We start from the raw sequence: 22947 nt of genomic DNA, 5'->3' as shown, positions 1-22947 counted from the left end.
CTGTATTTAATGCATGCCGTGTATATACATGGTCGTGCATGAAAACTTTTGCCTTAATTTTTTTAAAGAATTTAGTCTTCTAAAGTCTAACTACACGTATAATTACGAAGGCTTACTAAATATTTTTGTTGTAGTTAATTAAGCAATCTCTGTTACAGTTTTCATTAAAAATAGTGAAATTTTCACGTACCTCCCCTGAGGTATCACATAATTATAAAAATATCCCTCAAGTTTGAAAATTTCTGTATGCTTCCCTGAAGTTCTTAAAAGTGACAAAAATGCCCTTGCAAGGAAAAAATAAAATGCAACTCATCATCTCCAAATCATTTAAGGTTTGAAAAAAGGGAAGATGAGTTGCAGATGCACCCTTATTGAATGATGTTTCGGACTCAGTCATTCTCACACCGAAACCGATGAAACCAAACCGATGGATTGACACCCGTAACTATGGCAAACTTTTATTTTATTTTTTTAAGATATGATGCTGCCTTTTTTACTTCCATAAAAGTTCCTTGACCGTACGTAAAACATACACATAGGGTCTGGGCTTAGGTTTTAGAGGGATAGGGATGAATTTTGGAAATGCCATAAGGTCACGGAATCTCTCTAGGGGGTTCAATTCAGACCCAAGAAACCTGAACTCCCTTGATTTTGTCTATGTTTTGGTTAGGATTTTCAGTTTATGGATTGGGTTAGGTTTAAGAAACTCATGATAAGAAAAAAAAAAGGCATGCATTTGTTATGATCAATGGATGGACAAAACCACCATGCATTGTTGGCATGATACATGATTATAAGAAATAATAGTCCCAAGTACTCACCATTCACCACTTTTCTTCTTTTCTTTCTCAACCTAGTTGTATCTTGTTAGAATAGGACAAAGAATTATAATGATAAAGCTTCAAATGAAAAAACTAAGATATTGGAGGAAATCAAATAATTTATCTGGTGAGTATATATTTATTGGGAAGCAGTTTTTGTACGGGATTGTGGCCTACGCCAGCACTCCCATGTGTCTATCTCTCTCCTCCTTAAAACAAAAGGGCAAATATGTCTTTTCAAATGAGAAGGAGAGAGATAGACTCATGGGAGTGCTGGCGTAGGCCACACTCTCGGACAGAAAATAAACATTTGGTTTTGATTTTAGAAAAACCCCTTCTTCTTGTTGGTTTTGGTTTTAGGAAAAACCCATTTTTCTTCTTCTTGTGATGCTGTAGTACTCTGCGAGCTTGGGTGGGGTGGGTGGGTCGATGTGGGAAATGCCATTCATGGCATAGCAGAGCTTGCCGTCGACCATGGAGACAGTGTTAGCAGGCTTGATGGTGCGGGTGATGCTAACCAATCCTGCAACAATTCCAACACTTATTCTCTGATAATCAGTACCACTACCTCAAGCAATCCTTGGAAGAAACTCTCTTTACCTCAGAACATTCTAGTTGCATTCGTAATGGATTTTGTCATGGATGCTTCGTCCTAGCTGCTCTCTCTTCTTCTAGAGTTTACTCTCCTGAATTCTTTATTTTCTTTTATTTCTTTCTTTCTAACAATCTTTTTCAATCTCTTGGGTGGTCTTTAAGGTTTTCTGTTGGTTTCGTTCATATCAATGGAACTACTAAAGAGGTTCTGGGAAATTTTTTTTTTGTTTTGGTGCAGGTGATCCTCTCGACAAAATCGATTGTTGAAATTGAGACTTGTGATTCTGCCACTACCGAGATGGCTGTACCAAACGACAACTAGTCTTCTTCTTCAACTATTGATTTCACCATTTCAGTCACTGCATCTGTTGATCACTCTGCCCCTAAGTCGAAGCATACTGCAGTGATATTGATGTCCTCATCTTCTTCCTCCTTAGTTCTTTCGTCAATGGGGCTTAGGCCGGTTTAGGGTCAATATTATTCAAGGCAACATAACAGTCATAACCAAAATCATCATTAGCAGTACCTGTCAATTGTGTCCAAATCAAAGAGGTAATGGTTTCAATTCGAAGTAAAGAAAAAGAAGAGATGGGTTCTCAAATCATAATTTTTCGAATAGACGTCACCAGCAACGTGGATTCAGCAATTGGAATCACAATCGCGGTGGATTCAATTCCAATGCCAATACTAGAATGATGGTGAAATCTCAATGAATCATTTGGATTTATGGGGTCAATTTCTCTTTTAAAAAAAAACTAATTACAATACTAAATTTGCTAGTCCTGTAAGGTCATTTATTTCTTTATTTCTGTGGGGTTTTATCAACTTTCAAATTCTATTAGGATAATGTTGGAGCGAAGTGATAAGCCAGCAAGTTTTTTATCATGCTGATTTTCCTGTTCCCTTTCTTGAGATTTGAAGGATACAAGGCATTAGAAATATGTTTTTGAAAATTTCTCTCTTTTTTTTTGTAATCACAAAATTAGCATTAACATACCAGTTTTTACCCAAAGTTTGAGGAGTTCTCTGTAAACCAGTATGTTAGGTAGATGAGCACTATTTTCCTCCATACGATGCTGACCATTCAGGCACCACATCTCTTTAGCATACAGGAGCCTCACTTGGGTGGACTGGTCAAGGGGTGGTGCTCATCCAGCTACTTTTGGGAAAGCTGATTGATATCACAGAGGATTTCCTAAAGAGAATTTTTGAAGGACACAGCTATCTTTATAATGACCAGCCCACCCCGCCCTCTACTGTCTGTTTCCTTTTTCCCATGAAGTTTGCTCCAAGTGCTTTGGAGCCCTTATTACAACAGGCACCCCAAAGTTTTTCGGGTATTGACTTTTGATCATTGAGCTTTATTGTTTAATGGAAACGAACAGAGGTTCTAGTTGTAAAAAATGGGATCTGGATCTGGTAGAGCAAATGATTCTTATGCCTTGCATGTTGGAGGTTTTCTCCAAAATGCTTTATAATGGTGTATTACCATGATAGCTTTAGGACATTGTTTCAATATGATGTCATATCTAAGGTTTTAAAAACTTGGATCCTGGCCTGGATCAGTAAAACTGAGGATATCCTGATCTGATCCCGATTTGGATAGGCTAATCTTACCTGATCCAGGCTGTTCCGCCGGGTGAAACATTTCGGCTATAGCAGCAAAGATTGTTGTAAATTATACTGGTATCAACAATGAAAAAGTTTGAATAGTGTAAATTAATATCCAACATATATCCATCTGGAAGTACTTGCTGATTCTTGTAATTGGAGCTGTGGTTTAGGGGAGAATAAGATATTGTCTTCAAATAATTGAAGATTTCAGAGGCATTAGAGATTGCCTTGCCTTAAATCAACACTGAGTAAATTAAAACATAATACGATATCGCAATGGGTTAGGGTTTCTATCAAAAAAGGAACGTCGCCGCTGGTTGGGGTTTTTCCCAAGAAGAGATGCTGCTCGGTTAGTTTTCTCCTTCGTTTATGTGTGTTATTCCTCCGCCGTTTGTGTATGTTAGACCTCCAGACTCCTTCCCTCCTTCTCTGCTTATTTCGCCATGATCCTTGGAATCGCCACCGGTGACGACGTCGATGACGATGATGACGAACCTGCCTGGAAAAGCACCCACCTTTCATGGATCATCACCACCTCGCCTTTCACTCTGCTTCACCGCCCTGTTCCACCACCCTGTATGCCTGCCTCCATTCCACCTTGCTCCACCGTCCTCTGCGCCCGCACCCCTTCCCCTCCCTTGAAGCTCCCCGCCCTGCCCTATCCAGCTTCAACTTTGTGGATGGTTATGGTTTTTTTAGCCATTGTGCCAAAGGGCTCCGAAACAAGGGAGTTTTTTCTTTTTTCTTTGTTTGTGTGTATGCAGGTTATGCCGACCCTGGTGTTGGTGGCACCAAGACTATCGTCGGCTCCGAAGCTCCAGTCGCCGTTCAATCTTCACCATCTCTCCCCTGCCGTCGAACGAAGCTCCACTCTTCGATCCAGCAGATCCTTGCAGATCTGTTCGAAAGTAGGTTGTGGTAGCGTTTCTGGTGGCCTTCTTGCCGTCGGTCAAAGCTCCACTCGTCGATCCAGTAGACTTTTGTCGATCCGGCAAGCCTGTTTGAAAGTAGGTTGTGGCAGTGTGTCAGCACGCGTGGGCAATTTGGCATTGGTCTATTCGGCACGTATGGGGTCCCCTCTATTGGCACGCTTGTGCATGTGCTCTATGTTAGCTGTATGTATACCTTCTTTTTAAGGGAAGTGGTTGTGACCCATCCCCTAGTCTGGATGACTCAGTCAATGGCATGTGAGACCGGGTCAATTTTCGCTTCTTGATTTCGGATACCGTATATCTATACCTTGTGTTTATCATGCTCTCTATCTATTTTCTATATCTTGTTTTCCTTTGCTTGGCGTTAGGAGCGCATGAATGAATAGCCTTCTTTCTACCCAAAAAAAAAAAAAATCAACACTGAGTTTGCTTGTATTAAGTTGATTAATCAGATGGTGATATTGATGATGATTAACAGTAATATGTTTGAGATTGCTTTCACAAGAAACTAATAAGAACATGTATATTCTCCTGAGGGATCACAACTGCTGCTACTTAGAGGAAGAGAGAGAAATTCAGGTATGTTTCGTATTGTCTGTTTCATTCTTACCAGAGAAAAAAAGTTGGGTTGGTTTTTTTATTGGTCTTTTGAACAGTTTTGTCTCTAAAGTTAGGAAACCTTCAGCTAAGACTGAGTCTAGCCAACCATAAGCCTAAAAATAATCTCTTAAATCATGTATTGCAGCTGTTTTGCAGGTAATCATGGGCCTGGAAGTGCTTAGCTGGGTTTGCTACTAATTACCATGTGCAGATATAATTATTTATGCATATGTCCATGATTGCTATGATTATCCATTACATTAACAAAATGAGAAACTAGAAATATTTTTAAATCATGGAATGAAGATGTTCTCCAGTTTCCAAATTTGCAGAAATTGGGTTGTTAAGCCACGAAAAAACCCGGTCCAATCAATGATTCCAAGTTAATGATTTGGGTTGTCCTAAAATCTCTTTGGGTGAGGACTGATGATTTTAAATCACTAAAAAATGTCAGTTTTTGGACTGATTGATCCAGAACCCGGTTCAATCTTTTTTCATTTTTGTGGGAGAATAAGGTCAGCCTAACCAACCAAGGATCCAACTCCTAGGTTTTCCGGTTGTTGTGGGTGGGCCGGATTGGTGACTAAACATCCAACCTTGTTTGGCTAGGTTGGCTATTTTAAGAGAGAGAGAGAGAGAGAGACCATGTGAGGTGTGGACTGTGGAGTGTGGGGTTCCATTATTAGTTATAATTAAGAAGAATATAAAAGGATTGTGATTGGTAAGCATAGATAAGAAGGGACCTTTATACCTTGAGGTTCGTTGATCGCTGATCGATATGGTTGTGCGGTTTCTCTCATAGGAGGGTTGAAATGATCATTCTACCCCTTGACCGAACACATTGCTCGGGTGGGATCCACCCCCCTTTTATTAGAGGCACTAGGAAACAGTACTGGACAGGAGACCCGTAGGTGATAAAAATTTGATTAGAAGACATCCCTTCTTCCTCTTCAATTTGTCCTTAAGGAAGGAGGAACTAGGGAGGGAGGGACCCACCACAACATGTAAAGAAATGGTTGGCTTGTGAGTCTAATGAGTTTGTGTCTTCTCCTTCTATTCTAATTATTTATAAATTCTATGGTTGAAAAGTATGTTTTGAATGAAGGAAAAAGGAAAATTTGAAAAAAAAAAAAAAGTGTTTTGGAAAGGTCAGATATCTGAGGAACTTCTTTATTTTGAAATATTTTTTTATGAATGTTATTGTCTCCAACAGCCACATGGTTTCTTTGTCAAAGCTGAATAGACTTCCAACCCTAAACCCTTTACCCCTTCCAAGTCATTATTCAGTCATCCATTGTTAAGGTCCATAGTACTAATTGAATTAAAGGGAAAGGAAAAAAGTTGAATTCCAAGTTTTCTTCCAAGTTCCAACTTCCAATTTCCTTCCCATTATAATGATCAAAATACCCTCCACTTTTTCTTGGAGGTTCATTTGGTAATGCATTCTAGGTCAATAATGCATTCATTGAAATCATATCAAACACATCCTTAATTTAGAAAAAAAATCTACTAATAGATTCTAAATAAATGCTTTTAAAATTTAGAGTATAGTGTATAGTTTATTCTTTTTAATCACGATTTAGGGTTGAGATCTTCAAGGAGTGGAGTCTAACATTGAGGTTGAGAAGATGAGATAATAAATATTCGCTCAATGAATAATGAGTTCAAATATTTAAGATCGTGGATGGAAGACTAAAACCATGTTTGGAAACCAAGAAAAAAGAAGAAGAAGAAATTGAAGAGAAAAAGACGGATGGGGCTCCTCTCTAGCGCGACACTACGTGTAGCGCACATTCGACGACCTGCAGCATTCGGGCACGCAGCCCAACACCCCACCCATATGTTGGCTTGTGTGCCCAAGCACTGTGGACCATTGGATGTGTGCTACACATGGTGTCGCGCTACAAAGGATCCAGATCCGAAAAACACATAAATCAATTATTACTTCATCATGAGTTTTATTTTATTCTATTTTTTTCTTTTCTTGGCTTCCAAACACAATGTAAGACTGCGTTTGATATGTTTTCTTGGAATGCATTATTGACCTAGAACACATTCTAAGAATGCATACAAAATCCAGAGAGAAAGAGAGAGATGTGAGTGGTCCTCAATTTAAAATGGGCCCCACCCAGTTCAATCAGTAGCAATTTTCCATTAGACGAGAATCCGTAGAAAGGATTCTGAATCTGAGCCCCCGGGCCGGCATCGAATCGGAGGAGCCGGCACCAACTGCCTCCAACGTGAGATACATAACCAACCAGTTATTGACTGAAATGCCCATCCATCTACCCGTTTACTATTGTATTTTTTAAGGGTATTCCTGCCATTTACTTGGGTTCCCAATTATATTTCTATTTTTGGTAGTATTTTACACCCAGACGTCTTAGGTTTCTAACAAACTTAAATAACTCTCCTCGCTTTTCTTAAATAGGTCATGACTTTATTAAACAATTTTTTTACTATTTTGAGAGATTCTCTCCGATTTGTGGTTGGTTTCATATTAATTACAAGTAAAAATAAATTAAGAGAAGATATCCCAAGGGGTCAACTCAGTTGGCAAAAGACCAACTCTTCAATTAAGAGGTCATGAGTTCAAACCACCTTGGGGCCTATTCCCATCCCCTAATCAGTAATCCCCCCTACCTATTATATAAGCTCTTAATCCAAGAAAAAGAAATATTAAATTAAAAAAATCTTAAGGACGGAAAATGAAAAAAATATTATTTGGGTCAAATGGATACAAAAAAAAATAAAACCAAACAAAAGTTAAACGACGCACGACAATTGCCGTAATAATCATAAAAATGGATGGAGGTTAATAAATAATAATAATAACAATCTCAGAGACATAGAAAAGGAAAGGAAATGATTTTGTACCCCACTGGTGACTCACCAGATCAAGAACAAATATCTAAGGGTATTTTCGTAATAACAACTAGTTGTTGTTACTTAAATACCCTTAAATGCTTCTTTTTTTTTAATTGATTGCCGTTTGATATGGTTGGGGGAGATAGGAACATCACCCGCAGGTGATCCATATAAATTCAATATAACCGTCCAAAATAGAATATAAGAAATGCCCCAATAAAGTACGAAAGTCTTCGGATGTTCCAACTTCCCCATGTTCCATAGGGGGGAATGGGGAATGAAGTGGGGCCCAGAAATCGCCAGCTGTCGTCTTTCCGTATTGACCAGGCTGTCCAATTCGGGCAGCTGCCCCCTGCCCGAGGTTCATTCTTCATCATTTCTTCATTTCTTCTTCACACGGAATCCATGGTTCCAGCCTCATTACTCTATAAGAACTTCCTCCCCCACTTTTTCACCACCTTTTATCTCCTCAGCTCAATCGCTCTCGCTCAGAAATCCATCGGCGAAGCCCTTCTTCTTCTTCTCGTTCTCAACCCCTCTCTTTCTTTCTCAGAAGCAAAACCAAAACAGGTTAAAAGGAGACATGGAAGGTTTCAGCCGAAAAGCTTCGTTCGTGGCTCTTATGGCTGTCGTCCTCACCGTCTTCTCCTTCATTGGAGATGCAATCGCTGCTGATGCTCCGGCTCCAAGTCCTACTTCTGTTGCCGGACTCAGTGCCGTCTCCCCCTCGGTCGCCGCTGCTTTCCTTGTCTCTTTCCTCGCATTCATGCTTGGATCGTTCTACCGATGAACAATTTGAAGATCTCGTACGTCTCTGAATCAATTTTCTACTATTTCATCTAAACTATTCGGAGACTAACGGATTTTCTTTTTTAACTTTGAGATTTATAAGAATCAATTCCTTGTGCTTCGACTGTTTTCAGGTATTTTAGTAGGTAAATTTCTTTTTCTTCCTTGCTGCAATTTTCGAAACGTTCATCTACTGTGGATCGGAGAATGTTGAATTGTTGATATCGATCTTTCGTGAAGTACACCATCTGCTTCTGCCGTACGTAGCTTCGCCATCTGATGAATGCTTGGGGTTTTCTTTGGTTACAGTCTTACAGAGTCGGTGGTAGAGAATAAGATGTCATAGATGGATTAAAATGGATTTCTTTACTCTTTAGATGGATGGATTTCATCGCCATGTATTGAGAGAGCCTTTTGATACTGATATAATAGAGATATATTCTTCCTTTTAACTATTCCTAAATCTTTAATTGTCTCTTTTTTATTTATCCTTTGGTTGTAATTAGTTGCTTAGTGTTTACGCATTTTCTTTCTTTTCCATACGAACATTCGTTGCGATTTGCTGCAGTTAATTAGTTGATGATTTCGATAAGAAATCTGTAAGAACTAGCATGATTGTTCTCACGGTGTTCAATCTTTTAAGCGGTTTTTAATTTTTAAGAGGGATTAACTGGCCGGAGATAATAACGTAAAACTAGAGCAATGTGGTCTCAGTTTTCTCCGTAGAGGTATTTCCTTCCTCATTACCATTATACCATCAACTTTACCTTCTCCCTCTCTCTCTCTCTCTCTCTCTCTCTCTCTCTCTCTTTGCGTCGTCGAACCAATTACCCAACCCAACGTGGCCACCAGTTGAGGTGAAATCCTTTGGATGGTTATAATACTGTATCAGCCTATCTGTATCAGATTAGATATCAGTATTGATCAAAGCTGATATTTGAGCTGCGGGTTTTAGCAGTCCAGAAGAAATAAAAACCCTTAACTTTGGCTCTCCTCCAGCCGTGGCGGGAGCTGGAGGTCCAGCCCAGCAAAACAGAGGGGGTGGGGGTGGGGTTTGGTCATTTCACAGGAAGGGACCCAATTGGCTATTTTAAAAAAATAAAATTCCTTATCCTATTATTATTATTTTTTTTTTTTTTTTTTTTTGATCCATCCTACTCAAGGGCCATAGACCAACTACAAGCTAAGGGGAAGGCTAAGACAAGCCCACAATCTACAACTAAGGGAAGGGGGGGTGTGGGTGGACGGGGAGAAACGTGCTTATTTTTTTGGGCACAATATGCAATCCAGGAGAGTAGAACCCTTGACCTCCTGGGGGGAATGCACCAACTTGCAATGCTTCCAGCCAACCAAGCTAGCGGTTGATTGCCTCTAATTATTTAATTGCAATTGCAAATTGACGTCGAAAAAGGTATAACAAAACTTTTTTCATCTTTTTTGCTCAGATCCTACCAAACATCCTTTCTACATTTTTTATTTCATTTATATAGTCAATTTTTCTCACCTCTAACCAAACAAGGCCCTAGAATTCTTTGTAGACTTTTGGGGTGTTTTTTTTTTTTTTTTTTTGGGGGGGGGAGGGGGGGTTGTTTGTGGTTGGGCTGGGGTGAGAGTTCTCATTCTGGGTGAACGACACAAGACCCTCAAACAGTTTGGATTAGGGTTGCAACAGGGTCGGGTTGGGCCGAGCCTTTTAAAACCCCACCCAAACCCTGAGTCCGCTTAGCTGGAAGCCTGGCTCAGCCTTTACTCAAGACCAGAAAAATCCAACTTTGGCTCTTCCTTCGGGTCGAGTCGGGATGACCCTGACCACCATGGGAGGGAAGGGAGATGCATGAGACGGCCAGACTGGGAAAAAGAAGAAGAAGAAAGAAAAGGAAGCCGAAGAAGAAAGAACATGAAGAAAAGACAGGTCCAGTTGGGTTGGGCCCGGCTCAGCCTAAGACCTCAACCTTGGTCCGGCCCTGACCCAAGGCCAGAAATTCTCAACCCTAACTGGCCCTTAGGGCCAAGATATCTCAATCGAAGCCTTGTTTGGGCTCAGGACTGGCTCGGGCCGTCATCGCCAAACTTGCACTCCTACTTTGGATTTACTTACATGTGGAGCCGGCCTTAGTTTTTTTACCCATTTGTAAAATATTATTGTCATAAGGGTTAATTGTTTTTTTCAAACCTCAAAATGCATTCATTCTCCCATGTTGATAAATGATGTGTCTATTCAAATCATTGGATAGAGAATATATATTCTAATTCAGCCAAAAGTTAGATTCATAAATTAATTCAATCAAATACCTTTCTTGTTTTGGCAATTTGGCATGCATTTCATGTACGTTCATGCATATAAATCGGTACTCTAGATATTATTGTGCACTTTCCCAACTCTGACTGAGAACAAACGATATAGATTAAAAACCTTAAAAATAAGTACCCTGAATTTGTCTTGTCTCATGCTTATTGCGTTAATGTCAATAGCTAATACCCCTTGAAATCGTGACGACGTACATGTTTGGCTTCAATTTTGGAGGCCAATTCTTAGGATTAGGCCACAATTGAGAATTGACCTTCAGCCCAATTCTTCAATTCTAAGGCACACAAGAGAGCAGCAACTCTGGAGGTGTGAGAGTTGCAATTCTCACCAATTCTGCTCTAAAGGCTTTAAAGACCGTGCATTGCACTGCATGCACTTTAGTGGGGGCATTCTTGTCATTTTGCGGTTAAAACATAAGAAACAAGAGCAAATGGAGAGCCGGAGAGGGAGGGAGGGAGGGGGAGAAAAGGGTGGTTGTCATCAATTGAAGGTGAGGAGAAGAATTGGAGAAGAATTGGTGAAGCAGATGGTGCATCCAAACGTAATTATCCAATTTCGAAACTTGGATACAATTATGAGCCCGTTTGATAACCTTACGGGAAATAATTTTTGAAATAGGGAAACACCATAAAAAACGCTTGATAACGGTGTGTTTTTATTGAGTGTTTTTTGGAACAAAAATCGAAATTTATGGTACATGGAAGAGTTTTGACAGAATATCAAATACATGTTCTGATGTTTCTAGGCACAAATTTGAGAAACTGTACCCGATATTTTCAAGTCTCGTTTTGCCTTTTCATTTGACACAAGCCTCTCGTCTTCTTCAAGTCTTCTTCAAAGCTCTCAAGAAAACCCTCAAGGCGATTCGAGAAATGGGTCCAAACTCCAAACTCTCCAAAGTCCAGAAGTGCTCTCTCTCTCTCTCTCTCTTCCCTGTGTTCAGACGAACCCTTGAATTATCGGCAAAGCACCATGCAGTCTGAGCGCCATTGTATTATTCATAACAAAGTACAGTTAGCACTCATCCTCCCAGAGAATAAAAGCTAGTCTAAGTATTGGAGTCTCTTTTAAGGAAGCATTAAGGATCAATTTGAATCACTGAGTAAAGAAAGCTCACTAGCCAGGAAAAAGAATTCAACCAAAATGCTTTCAAGTCTCCACCAATATAATGCAAACCAAGGTAAATCACAGCTGTATGGATTCAAGCAATTTTGACCGTGCCATCAAATGCTCAAATCATCCGCTCATTCTGACTTTTCCATGTCTTCAACTTGCGGATACACCATTTTTTTACGGACCATGTTTTATTATGTTCATCCTAAGGGAATATTTCTCAAAAATTCACCAGTTTTATTAAAGCGGTACAAATTACACAGACGGAAGCACAATCCAAAGTGGACTCGACGTCAAAACACTTATTCAAAGACAAACAGCCGGTTCACCTCCAATGTCAAATAGATGAGGTCATAGGGGGCACAGACAGTACAAGCAGGTACATGGAAGTTCAAGACAGTAGTAGCAGCAGCATCAAGGAATTTGAATGAAATATAAAAGGACAAGACCAAGTAGATCATTTAAGGAGGGTCTTGACAATGGATTTAACGTTGAGCTTCTTAAGGTCTGTGTAGGACTGTCCACAGCCAACAAACATCACAGGTGCTCCTGAGATATAAACCATAGAAAGGGCAGCTCCAACCTGTGTAACGGGATTCAAAGTTTCATCATACAGAAACACATTGGGAAGCACATTTAACTATGATGATCATATGAAATTCTCTAACAGGATTGCTCCAATGGCGGAAACATTCCTCAATGTTTGGATAAGAATAAATGTCTGAGACTAACCCCAATCCAACCAACTATAGTGGGGAGATTCCACACTCAGAGGATTTCCCATGGGAGAATGATTCAATGATCATATCCCTCCCCCCCCCAAAAAAAAAAAAAAAAACTACTACTCATACCTTGTCATCAATGGTGTCAAACTTTGTGAGCAGGATTCCATCAATCAACCTGGTAGTTGGTGAGGTAGAGAGGTCTGCTAGTTTCTGTGCAAGGAAAAGTAAATTTGTTCAAGCAACAACTTACTTTACCACCAGAAAAAGAGTACGACGATTAAAATTCAATATGATATCATCATATCAGCTAACCTGATTGAACTTAGATAGTTGATCAACAGCATCATTCCCAACCAATGCTTCTCCAACAAACAGGACTAGATCTGGATTGTTAAGGTTGATGAGCTTGGACAGCGCCCTCATCAGTGGTTCATTGTCCTAAAAAAATTAATATAACTGAATTGAAATTTCGTTATACAAAAACAGTTTTCAAGTCACAGGACAGGACAGAGGGAACTCCAGAGATGCATTTATGGAAGCCAACTTTAACACTGCCACACAGGTGGGACTCAACAGATGCATCTTAGTAAGCCTAATTATCAAAAACTGAAGTAAGCCCTATACTATACTGAGTGGGAAATTTGACCTAGATGATCATGAGTTATTACCACCACCCTTCTGGACATTCAGAGCCAGGAAATAGCAAATAATGCATTTTTCCTCTCCAGTTTCTTCTTTCCCTGTTTTCCCTTCAGGCTCCATTTGTTTGAATGGAAAATACTGTCTTAGAAGCAAAAGGAAATTGAATAGGTCTGAAAATACAAGAAATTATCTTTACTGAAATGTCACACTAGAATTTGTAAAACAACTTCAATTTATTTTATTTTTTTTGGGGGAAAATTTTTCAGTTTAATTTTTCGGATGCAGTTTTCCAACAAAAAAAAAACTGGATTCTCTCCTTCACTCAAGCAGTGCAAAAAAGAAAAAAGAAGTGGTGGGCACAAATAAATACAAAAATAAACTTTATAATAAAAGTTGGTTTTCTAGAAATTTTTTTCCCACTAAACAGAGGGAGCCTTCATAGTTCCATCTGCGTGTATGCCATCTATTATTATGAACATGATGTCTGATCAGAGCTCTATCATCTAAAATTTGATAGTTTACCTGCATCCTCCCTGCTGTATCAACAAGAACAACATCTGAACCATTGCGCGCAGCCTCCTGGATGGCTTCCTTGGCAACAATAGCCGGATCTTTCTCATAACCCTTCTCGAATATAGGAATCTGGAAAAGTGACATGTTTCAAAGTCAGATTGCATCAAAATCTCATTCTCTCATTGCATCACAAGCCATTCTAGCTTTACATGAGAGGACTACAACATAAGTAAAATTTGAACTGTGATCTCTATCACACCTGGAGCCTACGGGCATGAGTTCGAAGCTGCTCAACGGCTCCTGAACGGAATGTATCACATGCAGCCATCATGACACTGATCTTGTGCTGTAAAAGCCAATATGCAACCTGCCGAGTTGCAATTGAGAAGTATATTAGTTTTTTTAACAATGAACAAGACTACATGTAACTAGAAGGCTATGACTCTAACCTCCAATCTGATATCCCAAATTTTTTTTATTTTTTTTTTTTGTGAATAAAAAAATTCACTGCCAAAAGGAGAAAAGATACAAAGGGCCTTGGCAAGATTGCTGGATTTTCCCAATCTGATATCCCAAAAACTAATCAAGTAAAAGAAAAGAAATGGTGTAGTTTAACTAACCTTGGCGAGATTGGTTGATTTTCCGACTCCATTGACACCAACAAAGACAACTACATATGGTTTCCCTTGCTCCTTGGCAACATGTACATCCCTCAGTATGTCAATGGAGCGTCTAGGAGTCAAAATACGAACAAGAGCCTCTTCCATTGCTGTCTGCAATTGTTATTAGGTGTTAAGAAATGAAGGTTTAAAAAATGAAACTTGAAACATGATGGACTCTAAACGAGCATATGACTACGAATATCTAGACCACAAAGAACTAAGCTTACAAACCTGAACTGTCGAAGATATCCTTGTAAACGATGCCTGCTTTTTCCCTTCAAGACTAGCTGCTACTGATTCACATAGTTTCTCAGCTATTTCCTCAGCCTGTGATGCCATAACAAGAACAAGCGATCAGCAGGCTTACAAACATGTATGGAAAAGTGAATTCTTATAATGGACAAATCAACATACCACGTTCTTGGTCATCAGCCGGTCCTTAAGAGCTTTCAGAGCTGGTTCTAAGTCTGACTTCTCTAGATTTGCCTTCCCCGCAATGCTGAAGGAAAAAGAAAATAGGAAGAAGCTTTGCGTAAGAAACCAACAATTTCCATTAATTTATAAATTGCCATGTAGTCTATTGCAGGATTTTATTTATTCATTTTGGATGAGGAGGGGAGGCGGGCAGGGGTTCCCACAAAAAAGGTAGAAAATATTGACAAGGAAAAAAAGGAAACACACACACACACACACACACACAGACTCCCCACAAACATTTGATTGAAAGAAGCTTCTTTAGTTCTTCCTAATCAATGGTATAAGTATACACAATGCAGTCTGAAGTCTAAACCTTCAAAACTTAGAGCAATTAAATGATGTTAACCTCCTAATCTTTTCTACAAGATTTCTTATAGACAAAATTGGAGCCAAAGCGAGCAAGTGCTTCACAAGTTATCAAGGGATGTCTACTCCATCCACCTAATTGATGTATTGCATATCTTGTCTACTCGTTGGTCTTATTTCGTACTTGACAGTTCTGCCGCATTTCCTGAATAAATCAAAATAACCTACGCAGAAAGAGAGGGACGGAAAAACCTGCTTGTGCCTTTTCATAGGTTGCATCTAGTTTTTCAGGTTGATTTGTTACACCATATCATACATTGCTGTAATGTTTTGAAGTTCCTAAATCAATTGTTCTTTTAATGGAGTCGTTTTTATTGCAAAGTGGCCTTGGTGTTTGATTTTTTGAAGCAATAAATTATAGAATCTTTTGGAGATACATTTCAGATCTAGGAACCTCTGCATTTATGTTGGAGGCATTTCTGGCGCAATGTGCCAATTAGAGAATGTAAACATGGATCCCACTTTCTGGAGGCCCAACTCTGCGACAGGGGTGGATCCCACTTTACATTATCCATGTCTATTTAAGGGAATGGAAGGGATATAGTCAGGGGCTATAATCGAACTTATTGTGTGTATATACGTTCATACAGAAGCTGAAACCAATTTGGAGTTATTTTTTGGTCAAACTGTCATCATTTTGAAGGCACTCAACCCCCTCCCCCTAAATGAACTAAACCTCTTATGTTAAGCTAAGGAAAGCCATTCTGTCATTAGAGCCAGGTTGATATTTGGTATCATCATCCCACAACAATGCTGCAACTTCTCCTTCCCTTAAATTTCCCCCAAGTACTTCCCCAATAAAAAATATGCATTCTAATAAGAATGCATGAGTAGAGCTAAATCTTATTTACAAAGGGTTCATTATTCCAAACTCAAATTGCAGAATATTATAGGTTTAAAGCAAGGAAATGGAGATCACGAAGCAATAGCTTTTCTTTTTAAACATGCTAAAACTAGAGAGATTAACCACTGTGCATGTAAACAGCATCCTTATGATAAAAATCCAAATAAAAGGAAAAGAAAAAGAATTCATACATCATGCTAGGCCACAAAAAATTTCAGTCCAACATGGTAGTCTTCACAGGGTCATTATGTGGTGAAATAAAGATCAGGCATAGATTCAGACATCTTTGAGGACTAATTTGCAAGTAGCTCTACTTGGTAGTTCTAAAACCATACTAAAAGCAACTGAAATTTGCAATGAAGTTAGCATAATTCAATAATTTCTACCAATCAAACTGTTAAGGGTAATAAGGCATACAAATTGGTTGGGAATTACCTTTGGAACATTGATGAAAACCACCCCTTCTTCTTTGCATTACCCTTGTTGTCCTTCTCTATCTCTTCATCGTCTTCAGCCTCACTTTCACTGCTAACAATTTCTTCCTTGTCCATCATACTTTCACCTTGATCTGCAATAACTGCTATGTTCTCGTCCCCTCTCTCATCTGCCGGATCCGTAAAATCCAACTTTGACTCTTGAGGTGATTCATCCCAAACTCTATTTTTCTTTGGACCCTTTTTCTTTGGCTCCGCCTTGGGAACCTTGCTAACAGTATCTGATTTCTTTCCAACTTTGGACCTTAGTTTCTGAAGTTTATTTACATCGAAAGCCCCGTTTTCGGAACTTCCGTTCTCTTTGTTCTTTACAACACCAGCCGCATGAGATTCTTCAATCCCAATACCATTGGAATATCCATTCTCCGACTTACGGCCTTTTTTATAATCGCCATCTCCGCCATCCTTTCCTGAAGCACCATTTTTTTGCTTAACGCCACCCTCCGATCCAGCCTTCTGAGCGGCAGCCTGTCCCTGCTTCCTACTCAAATTGCTCACAGGTTTGGCCGCCTGCTTTGATTTCTTCATTTCCTCCGTCCTCGCTTCAGCCTCCTTCCGAAGCTGCCGAAATATATCATCAAAATCATTATAGGCTGTGCGCTTTGGATCATAAATCTGTGAGAACTCGCGCTTCACCATAGACAAAAGATCATCGACGTACAGAAGATTAAGAATCCGTTGGTAGACAGCAACAAAGATCAGACCAAGATCATTATGGAAAGTCCACTTGAGGGTGTAAGCCACCCCGGGAGCATCGTAATTGTAAGAAGCATCGCCTGATCGTTCCTCCAGGAGGCAGGATCTGATCAGAGTATCGATTGGAGATCCCTTAAGAGCATTGCCAAGCTCCTTACATGTCCAGAGGATCAGACCTCCTCTCGTAAATATAAGTAACTGCTCTAACATCCTGATCCTAAATTAACCTAAAAACCTGCAAATCAGATTAAACGAATACTCAAATTGACGGAAAAAAAAAATAAACCTTGTAAGCGATCAATATGGTTATCAGACGCAAATATCAAATATAAAATACAAGCAGAAAAAATTGAGAATCTGTAAAAACCTTAGTTAGTAAATTCGGGAACGGCTATGGAAGAACGGAAGAAGAAGCACGGTCTGAAGAACGGAAGGACGGAAGGCCTTAAAAGGGGGAAAGGGTTTCAGGAAAATACCTTACTGGAATTTGCCGCTGCAATCGCCGGCCTGAAGAACGGAAGAACCACGGTCGCCGGAAGAAGAGACGGAGAAGAATGGAGAAGGAACCAGAGCCGCTGGGGTTTCCTCGTTTGATCTCTGGTTTCCGCGAGAAACTTTTTTTTTTTTTTTTTTTTTTGGATGAGATCCGCGAGAAACTTTCTCGGAGAGAGGTCGAGGGTTTGGTAATAGTGTAATCTAACGGTTAGATTTAGATTAGATTAAGATAAATTTTATTTTATTTTTATAATTAATCGTATTATACGTGTTTTATACCTATATAATATTTCAACCCTTATAATCTGTGTATTTATCCGACTCTGACATTTTATAAGTAATACGGTATTTTTTTCAATTAAATGTTTTGATACGCATTTAATACGCATATAATATATGAATTTATTAACTATGGACAGGCCTGCTAATTATTATTAAATAAATTAAAGCACTTGATTTAACGTGTTTCATCAACTCTAGAGCTTTTGATTTATCAATCAAGAACCGCAAGTTTAAAATAAGGATGTAAACGGATCAAATTCGGTCAGATAGTGGCATTATCATATATATTTGTATCCGATTATATTCGAACGGATTCGGATAATATCCTATCGGTTTTTTGACAGATTCAGATGATTTTTGAATAGTGATTTTTTGAATAAAGGTTCTCCTAAATAAATATGAACACGAATCGAATACGAATTTTCGACTAGCCGTTGACATCTTTACCGTTTTTATTATGAGGGTTAGGGTTGAGACTTGAGAGTTCAGCAACTACACTTTCTTCTACTATTCTTGATCTTTGATTTTCTTATGTTTTATACTTTTGATTTTTTCTTGTATTTATTTTAATAGATATATGATTCCATGTAGCACATTGCATAAAACAATATATATAAATCAATAACAAATCTAGAAAAGAATAGCATCATCTTAACTTATAAATTTATAAAAATAAGATAACAAAATCTAATAAGATAACTTAAAAGGATAGTCAAACACAGAGATATATTTCAGATATTTTATCACCGTTGGATTGTTAAACGAATCAGATAATAATCGATCGGATAGGGGGATTATCATATTCGTATCCGATTAGTTTCGGACGGATTCGGATTCTCCTAAACAGATACAGACACGGATCAAATACAAATTTTCGAATATCCATTTACGTCCCTAGTTTAGAAGAACTTACCGCTCGGTTATCAGTTGCAACACCAGATATATATATAACAAACATCAGGTAGCTAGAAAGCGATGTTGAACTCCAGCACGAACGATTGCATGTCTGACCCTGTTGGTACCGACCCAAAGAAATGATTCTCCTCCGCACCAGACAGTAATCTTGTTGAAAAAGGTACCTTCTGCAAGAAAGGTACAAAGATAGAGCAGCCTGATCCTTTTCTTTTGATTGTTGATGCAGAACCAGAACCAGGAGAATTGTTGTCATCTTCTTTTATGACCTCAACACCTTCTTCCTCCATGGATTTGGAGAGGTTTAAATTAGTTTCAGAGATCTCACCCATCAATAGTTGCAGAGACAAGTCAACTGTAAGGCAGAGAGAGAGAGAGAGAGAGGTGAGGAAGGAACTGAAAGTTAATCCCTCAAGCTTCCAAGACTCAGGTAGTTTGGATAATGTGAGCAGAAACTGAGAAGATCAACTCCAATTTATAGGATCCCAGGAACCTAAAAACATGAGGAAAGAAGAGAAAATGAAAGCACGATCATGGAGAGGATTGTCTTTTTTTTAAGGTTTTAGATTAGTTTGACTTCAAAATTCATTTATTTTTTATGGGAAAAAAAACTCTAAAGGCAGCTGCCCCTGTGCAGAGATATAGAGGGATGCAAAATGACAGCCTTGTCCTCATGAAATGCGAAAATCTCTTCCCTGCTTATGTACATATTTCCATTGGCCCCATGCTGGTGTAGGCCACACTGCCTTTGAGGGAACCCTCTTTTTTTCTTTTTAAAAAAAAAGGGATTTTCTTATTATCAGATGACAATATCATATAATTTGTAATCTTACTATAATTATTTTATTTTGCCCTCGTACTATAATGCACTTCTTTCGTTGAGGATTAAATATTGTCATTTCACAAGTGTACTCAAAATACGTGTGAGACATTGACTTCTCTAATCCATAATGGTATGTAAATATACTTTTAAAGGGAGAGTGCTACCTATTTGGAAGTATAGCCTACGTACATTGGCAATAAACACCCAACGAGAAACTTTAGACAAGAACCATTTTAAGGGGTAGGGCGGTCATTTCAAAGTAGGTGAGGAGAGAGAAAGGGAGAGGGGAGCACGGAGGCTAAGCTCTGGACAAGAATCATTTCCCCATTTTCAATTGGGAAAAGTTTTCTAAACCAACTGAGAAAGGTACACTAGCAACTTCTCTCTCTATATATATCTCTCCTCACATAAAATAACCTCGTTGCTTTCTTATGTAAGAAACCATACCGTTATACCCATGGTATAAAATCTCGCGATATATCGCCGATATATCGCCATATTTCGCAAATCTCGACATGTTCGAGATACGAAACACTTCCGAAACCAAAAAATACAATATCTCGTCGATATATCGTGGATCTCACGATATATCGTGAGATATTGAAAAAGTGACAAATAGTGTCACACTAAGGCCCCTTTTATACCATATTTCGACCGAGAGCTGCTGAAAATCAATTTTTCTCTCTTCTTCCTCATTTTTTGCTTTTCTTCCTCCTTTCCAAGCCTCATCCAAGCATTGTTGAAGCTCCTTATCGCCGGGAAGACGTCGGAAGGTCATCTAAGCTCATCATCCAAGCCTATTTTCATTATTTAAGTTAAATTCTATTTCTCTAAAATTATTTTTTTTTTAAATACTTTGTACAAATGTTGTTGGATGTTGATGATATTAATATATGTTAGACACCGGAGGCCGATCTACAACCTCACGGTGTCGAAATTTTTTTCCCATATGTATTTTTTTTATTTTTTTTCTGGTTTTAAAAATTCATTTTCCTACAACTAAAATAGGAAATAATTAGGGGTAATATGACTTAGATGGTAATGAATTAAATATATGTTAGACACCAATGGCCGATCTACGGCTTCACAGTGTCGGATTTATTTTTCTGCTCTTAAATAATTTTTTTAATTTTTGAAAATTAAGAAAAATATATAAAAAATTAAAAAAACTGAAATAAATAAGAAAAAATATGAGTTTTAAGTTTAAAAAATAATGAAAAAATATGAAAGTTATTTCTATATGTTTTGAGATGCATTACATGTATATTATGTTTACTAATTTTTGGTTTTGTTGTGTTAGGTCAATACTTATATTAACATTATATATAAAAAATTGGTTTTAATTATGTGAAAAATATAAGGGTTAGGGGAAAAATATTAAATAACTATACAAGTGTTTTAGTAATCTAAAAGTGTCAATTAAAGTGCATCTACATTAAGTTTTTTAATTATTTGTGTTACTTACATTGCAGTAAACAAGTATCATTATGACGGATCGTGATAGACAACGTGCGAAGGGCAAACAAAAGGTGGGGGAAAGTAGTCAACAAAGGGGCGGAGGGAACAAAGAGAACAGAGGGAACAAGAGAGACCACCACCAAAGATAGGGGTGACATTGCATGGTTACTGGTACTCCCATTGATGGGGATAAGAGAAAATCTATATGTAACTATTGTCACATGCAATTTATGGGAGGTGGGTCCAGTAGACTTAAACAACATCTGACTGGAGGATCTAAAGATGTTGTAGGTTGTCATATGGTCCCTACTGAAGTAGCCAGGGAGATTGGTGATAGTTTAAGGGGAAGAAAGAAGAGAAAGGCTGACAAGCAAAGGATAAGAGAACAACTTGAGGATACAGTGAGGAGTTCGATGGGAGGAGGAAGACGATACAATGATGATGATGATGACTCCTCCTCCTCTGATGATGATGATGACATTGCAGTACCTGATGACATACAAACAGCAGAGGAGGCTAGGGATTTTAGGCGGACTGTTTCAAGGGGTAGAGTAAGTTTTCAAGATGATTAGCAGAGACAAAGAGTAGGGGGTAGTGGAGGAGCTGGCAGTTCTTGAGGTCCTAGAACTTTGAATCCTTTTAAAAGATCACAAAGTGTGAGGGCAGCCCCAACACCTCTACTAGTACCAGTACCACCATCAACATCTGATCCTAAATTGCATAAGAAGAAAGGAAGTAGTCAACCCAGAATCAAAGGAGCATGGAAAGGGATGAAGGGATTGGTTAAAGAATCAATAGCTAAGTGGATGTTATACCATACCATCCCAGCAAACACTGCATAAGGCCCCCATTATGATACCATGATAGATACCATTGCAGAGGCTGGCCCAGGATTCAAGGGCCCCACCCCATATGAGGTAATGAATGTTTATCTACCTCAACAAAAGAGTGCGATTGATGAGTACATTAGTGAGATGAGGAATATGTGGGAGACATACGGGGTGACTATAATGGCAGATGGATGGACTGGACCTAAAAGAAAGTCCATCATCAATTTCATGGTTTATTGTGATGGGAGGACAGTGTTCCTCAAATCTGTGGATGCATCCAAAAAGATAAAGGATGCAAAATATATTTACAGATTGTTAAAGAAAGTAGTAGAAAAAGATGTAGGTATTGAGAATATTGTCTAGATTGTAACGGCTAATGGAAGTAACTTCAAGCTGGCCGGTGAGAAGATGATGAACAATAGTAAGTACCGACTCTTCTGGACTCCTTGTGCAGCCCATTGCATTGACTTAATGCTAAAAGATATGGGAAAGTTAAAGTTGGTGAAGACTGTGGTTGAAAGTGCAAGACAAGTCACCAACTTTGTATACAACCACTCCTATGCACTCAATCTATTGAGGGAAAAATGTTGGGGTGACTTGGTTAGGCCTGGCATCACAAGATTTGCCACCAACTAGACAAAGAAGGCCGGGCTGAGAAGCATGTTTGCTTCTGAGGAGTGGTTTGAATGGAAGGGTTCTAAGACTGCAAATGGGAGGGAAGCACAAGCAACGATGTCATCTGAGGACTTCTGGACCAAACTAAGCAAAGTGGTGAAAGTTTTAGAGCCAGTAGTTAAAGTTCTACATGTTGTTGACTCCGCTCTGAAGGGCCCAATCATACCAGTCCTATATGCTGCAATAGACTTGATGAAAGATAGTGTCTATACTGTGGCTCCTCGCAGTAGCAAACACTTCTTAGATATTATAAATGCTCGCTGGGAGAATCAACTTATGCATCCACTGCATAAGGCTGGTGAGTAAATTTGTTTTATGTTTACTAATTCATAGTATTATTATTTACTAATTACCTATGCATTTGACAATACCTCTATTCTATATGTCATATTTCAAAGATACTACTTGAACCCT

The 22947-nt window shown here is 38.8% G+C and overlaps 2 protein-coding genes and 1 long non-coding RNA gene across 3 annotated transcripts in view; 1 reads left to right on the top strand and 2 right to left on the bottom strand.

The window, feature by feature from the left end:
* LOC122641807 (probable protein phosphatase 2C 25) overlaps positions 1-21058 on the bottom strand; it is a 34589-nt gene extending 13531 nt beyond the window's left edge. The window contains exons 1-2 of the mRNA XM_043835108.1: positions 21048-21058; positions 10060-10066 (exon numbers count right to left, since the gene is read on the bottom strand). The gene's annotated coding sequence lies outside the window, so the exon portion shown is untranslated. The remainder of the gene's footprint in view (positions 1-10059; positions 10067-21047) is intronic.
* Positions 315-12182, top strand: LOC122641810. Its single transcript, XR_006329965.1, has 5 exons — positions 315-332; positions 5364-5367; positions 7145-7151; positions 8919-8922; positions 12059-12182. It is a non-coding gene; the product is annotated as an uncharacterized LOC122641810 (long non-coding RNA).
* LOC122641804 (signal recognition particle receptor subunit alpha-like) lies at positions 11924-17321 on the bottom strand. Its single transcript, XM_043835106.1, has 9 exons — positions 16304-17321; positions 14596-14680; positions 14413-14508; positions 14140-14292; positions 13779-13886; positions 13529-13648; positions 12677-12802; positions 12491-12574; positions 11924-12222 (listed from the first exon to the last, which is right to left on the bottom strand). The coding sequence occupies exons 1-9, from the start codon at positions 17266-17268 to the stop codon at positions 12097-12099; spliced, it is 1863 nt and encodes a 620-aa protein (XP_043691041.1). The 5' UTR covers positions 17269-17321; the 3' UTR covers positions 11924-12096.
* Positions 21059-22947: the final 1889 nt, after the last annotated feature.

The sequence above is a fragment of the Telopea speciosissima genome, chromosome 10, assembly GCF_018873765.1.
Source record: "Telopea speciosissima isolate NSW1024214 ecotype Mountain lineage chromosome 10, Tspe_v1, whole genome shotgun sequence".
NCBI classification, from domain to species: Eukaryota; Viridiplantae; Streptophyta; class Magnoliopsida; order Proteales; family Proteaceae; genus Telopea; species Telopea speciosissima.
The sequence above is the reverse complement of the archived record's forward strand: the minus strand, read 5'-3'. Positions and strand labels throughout refer to the sequence as shown.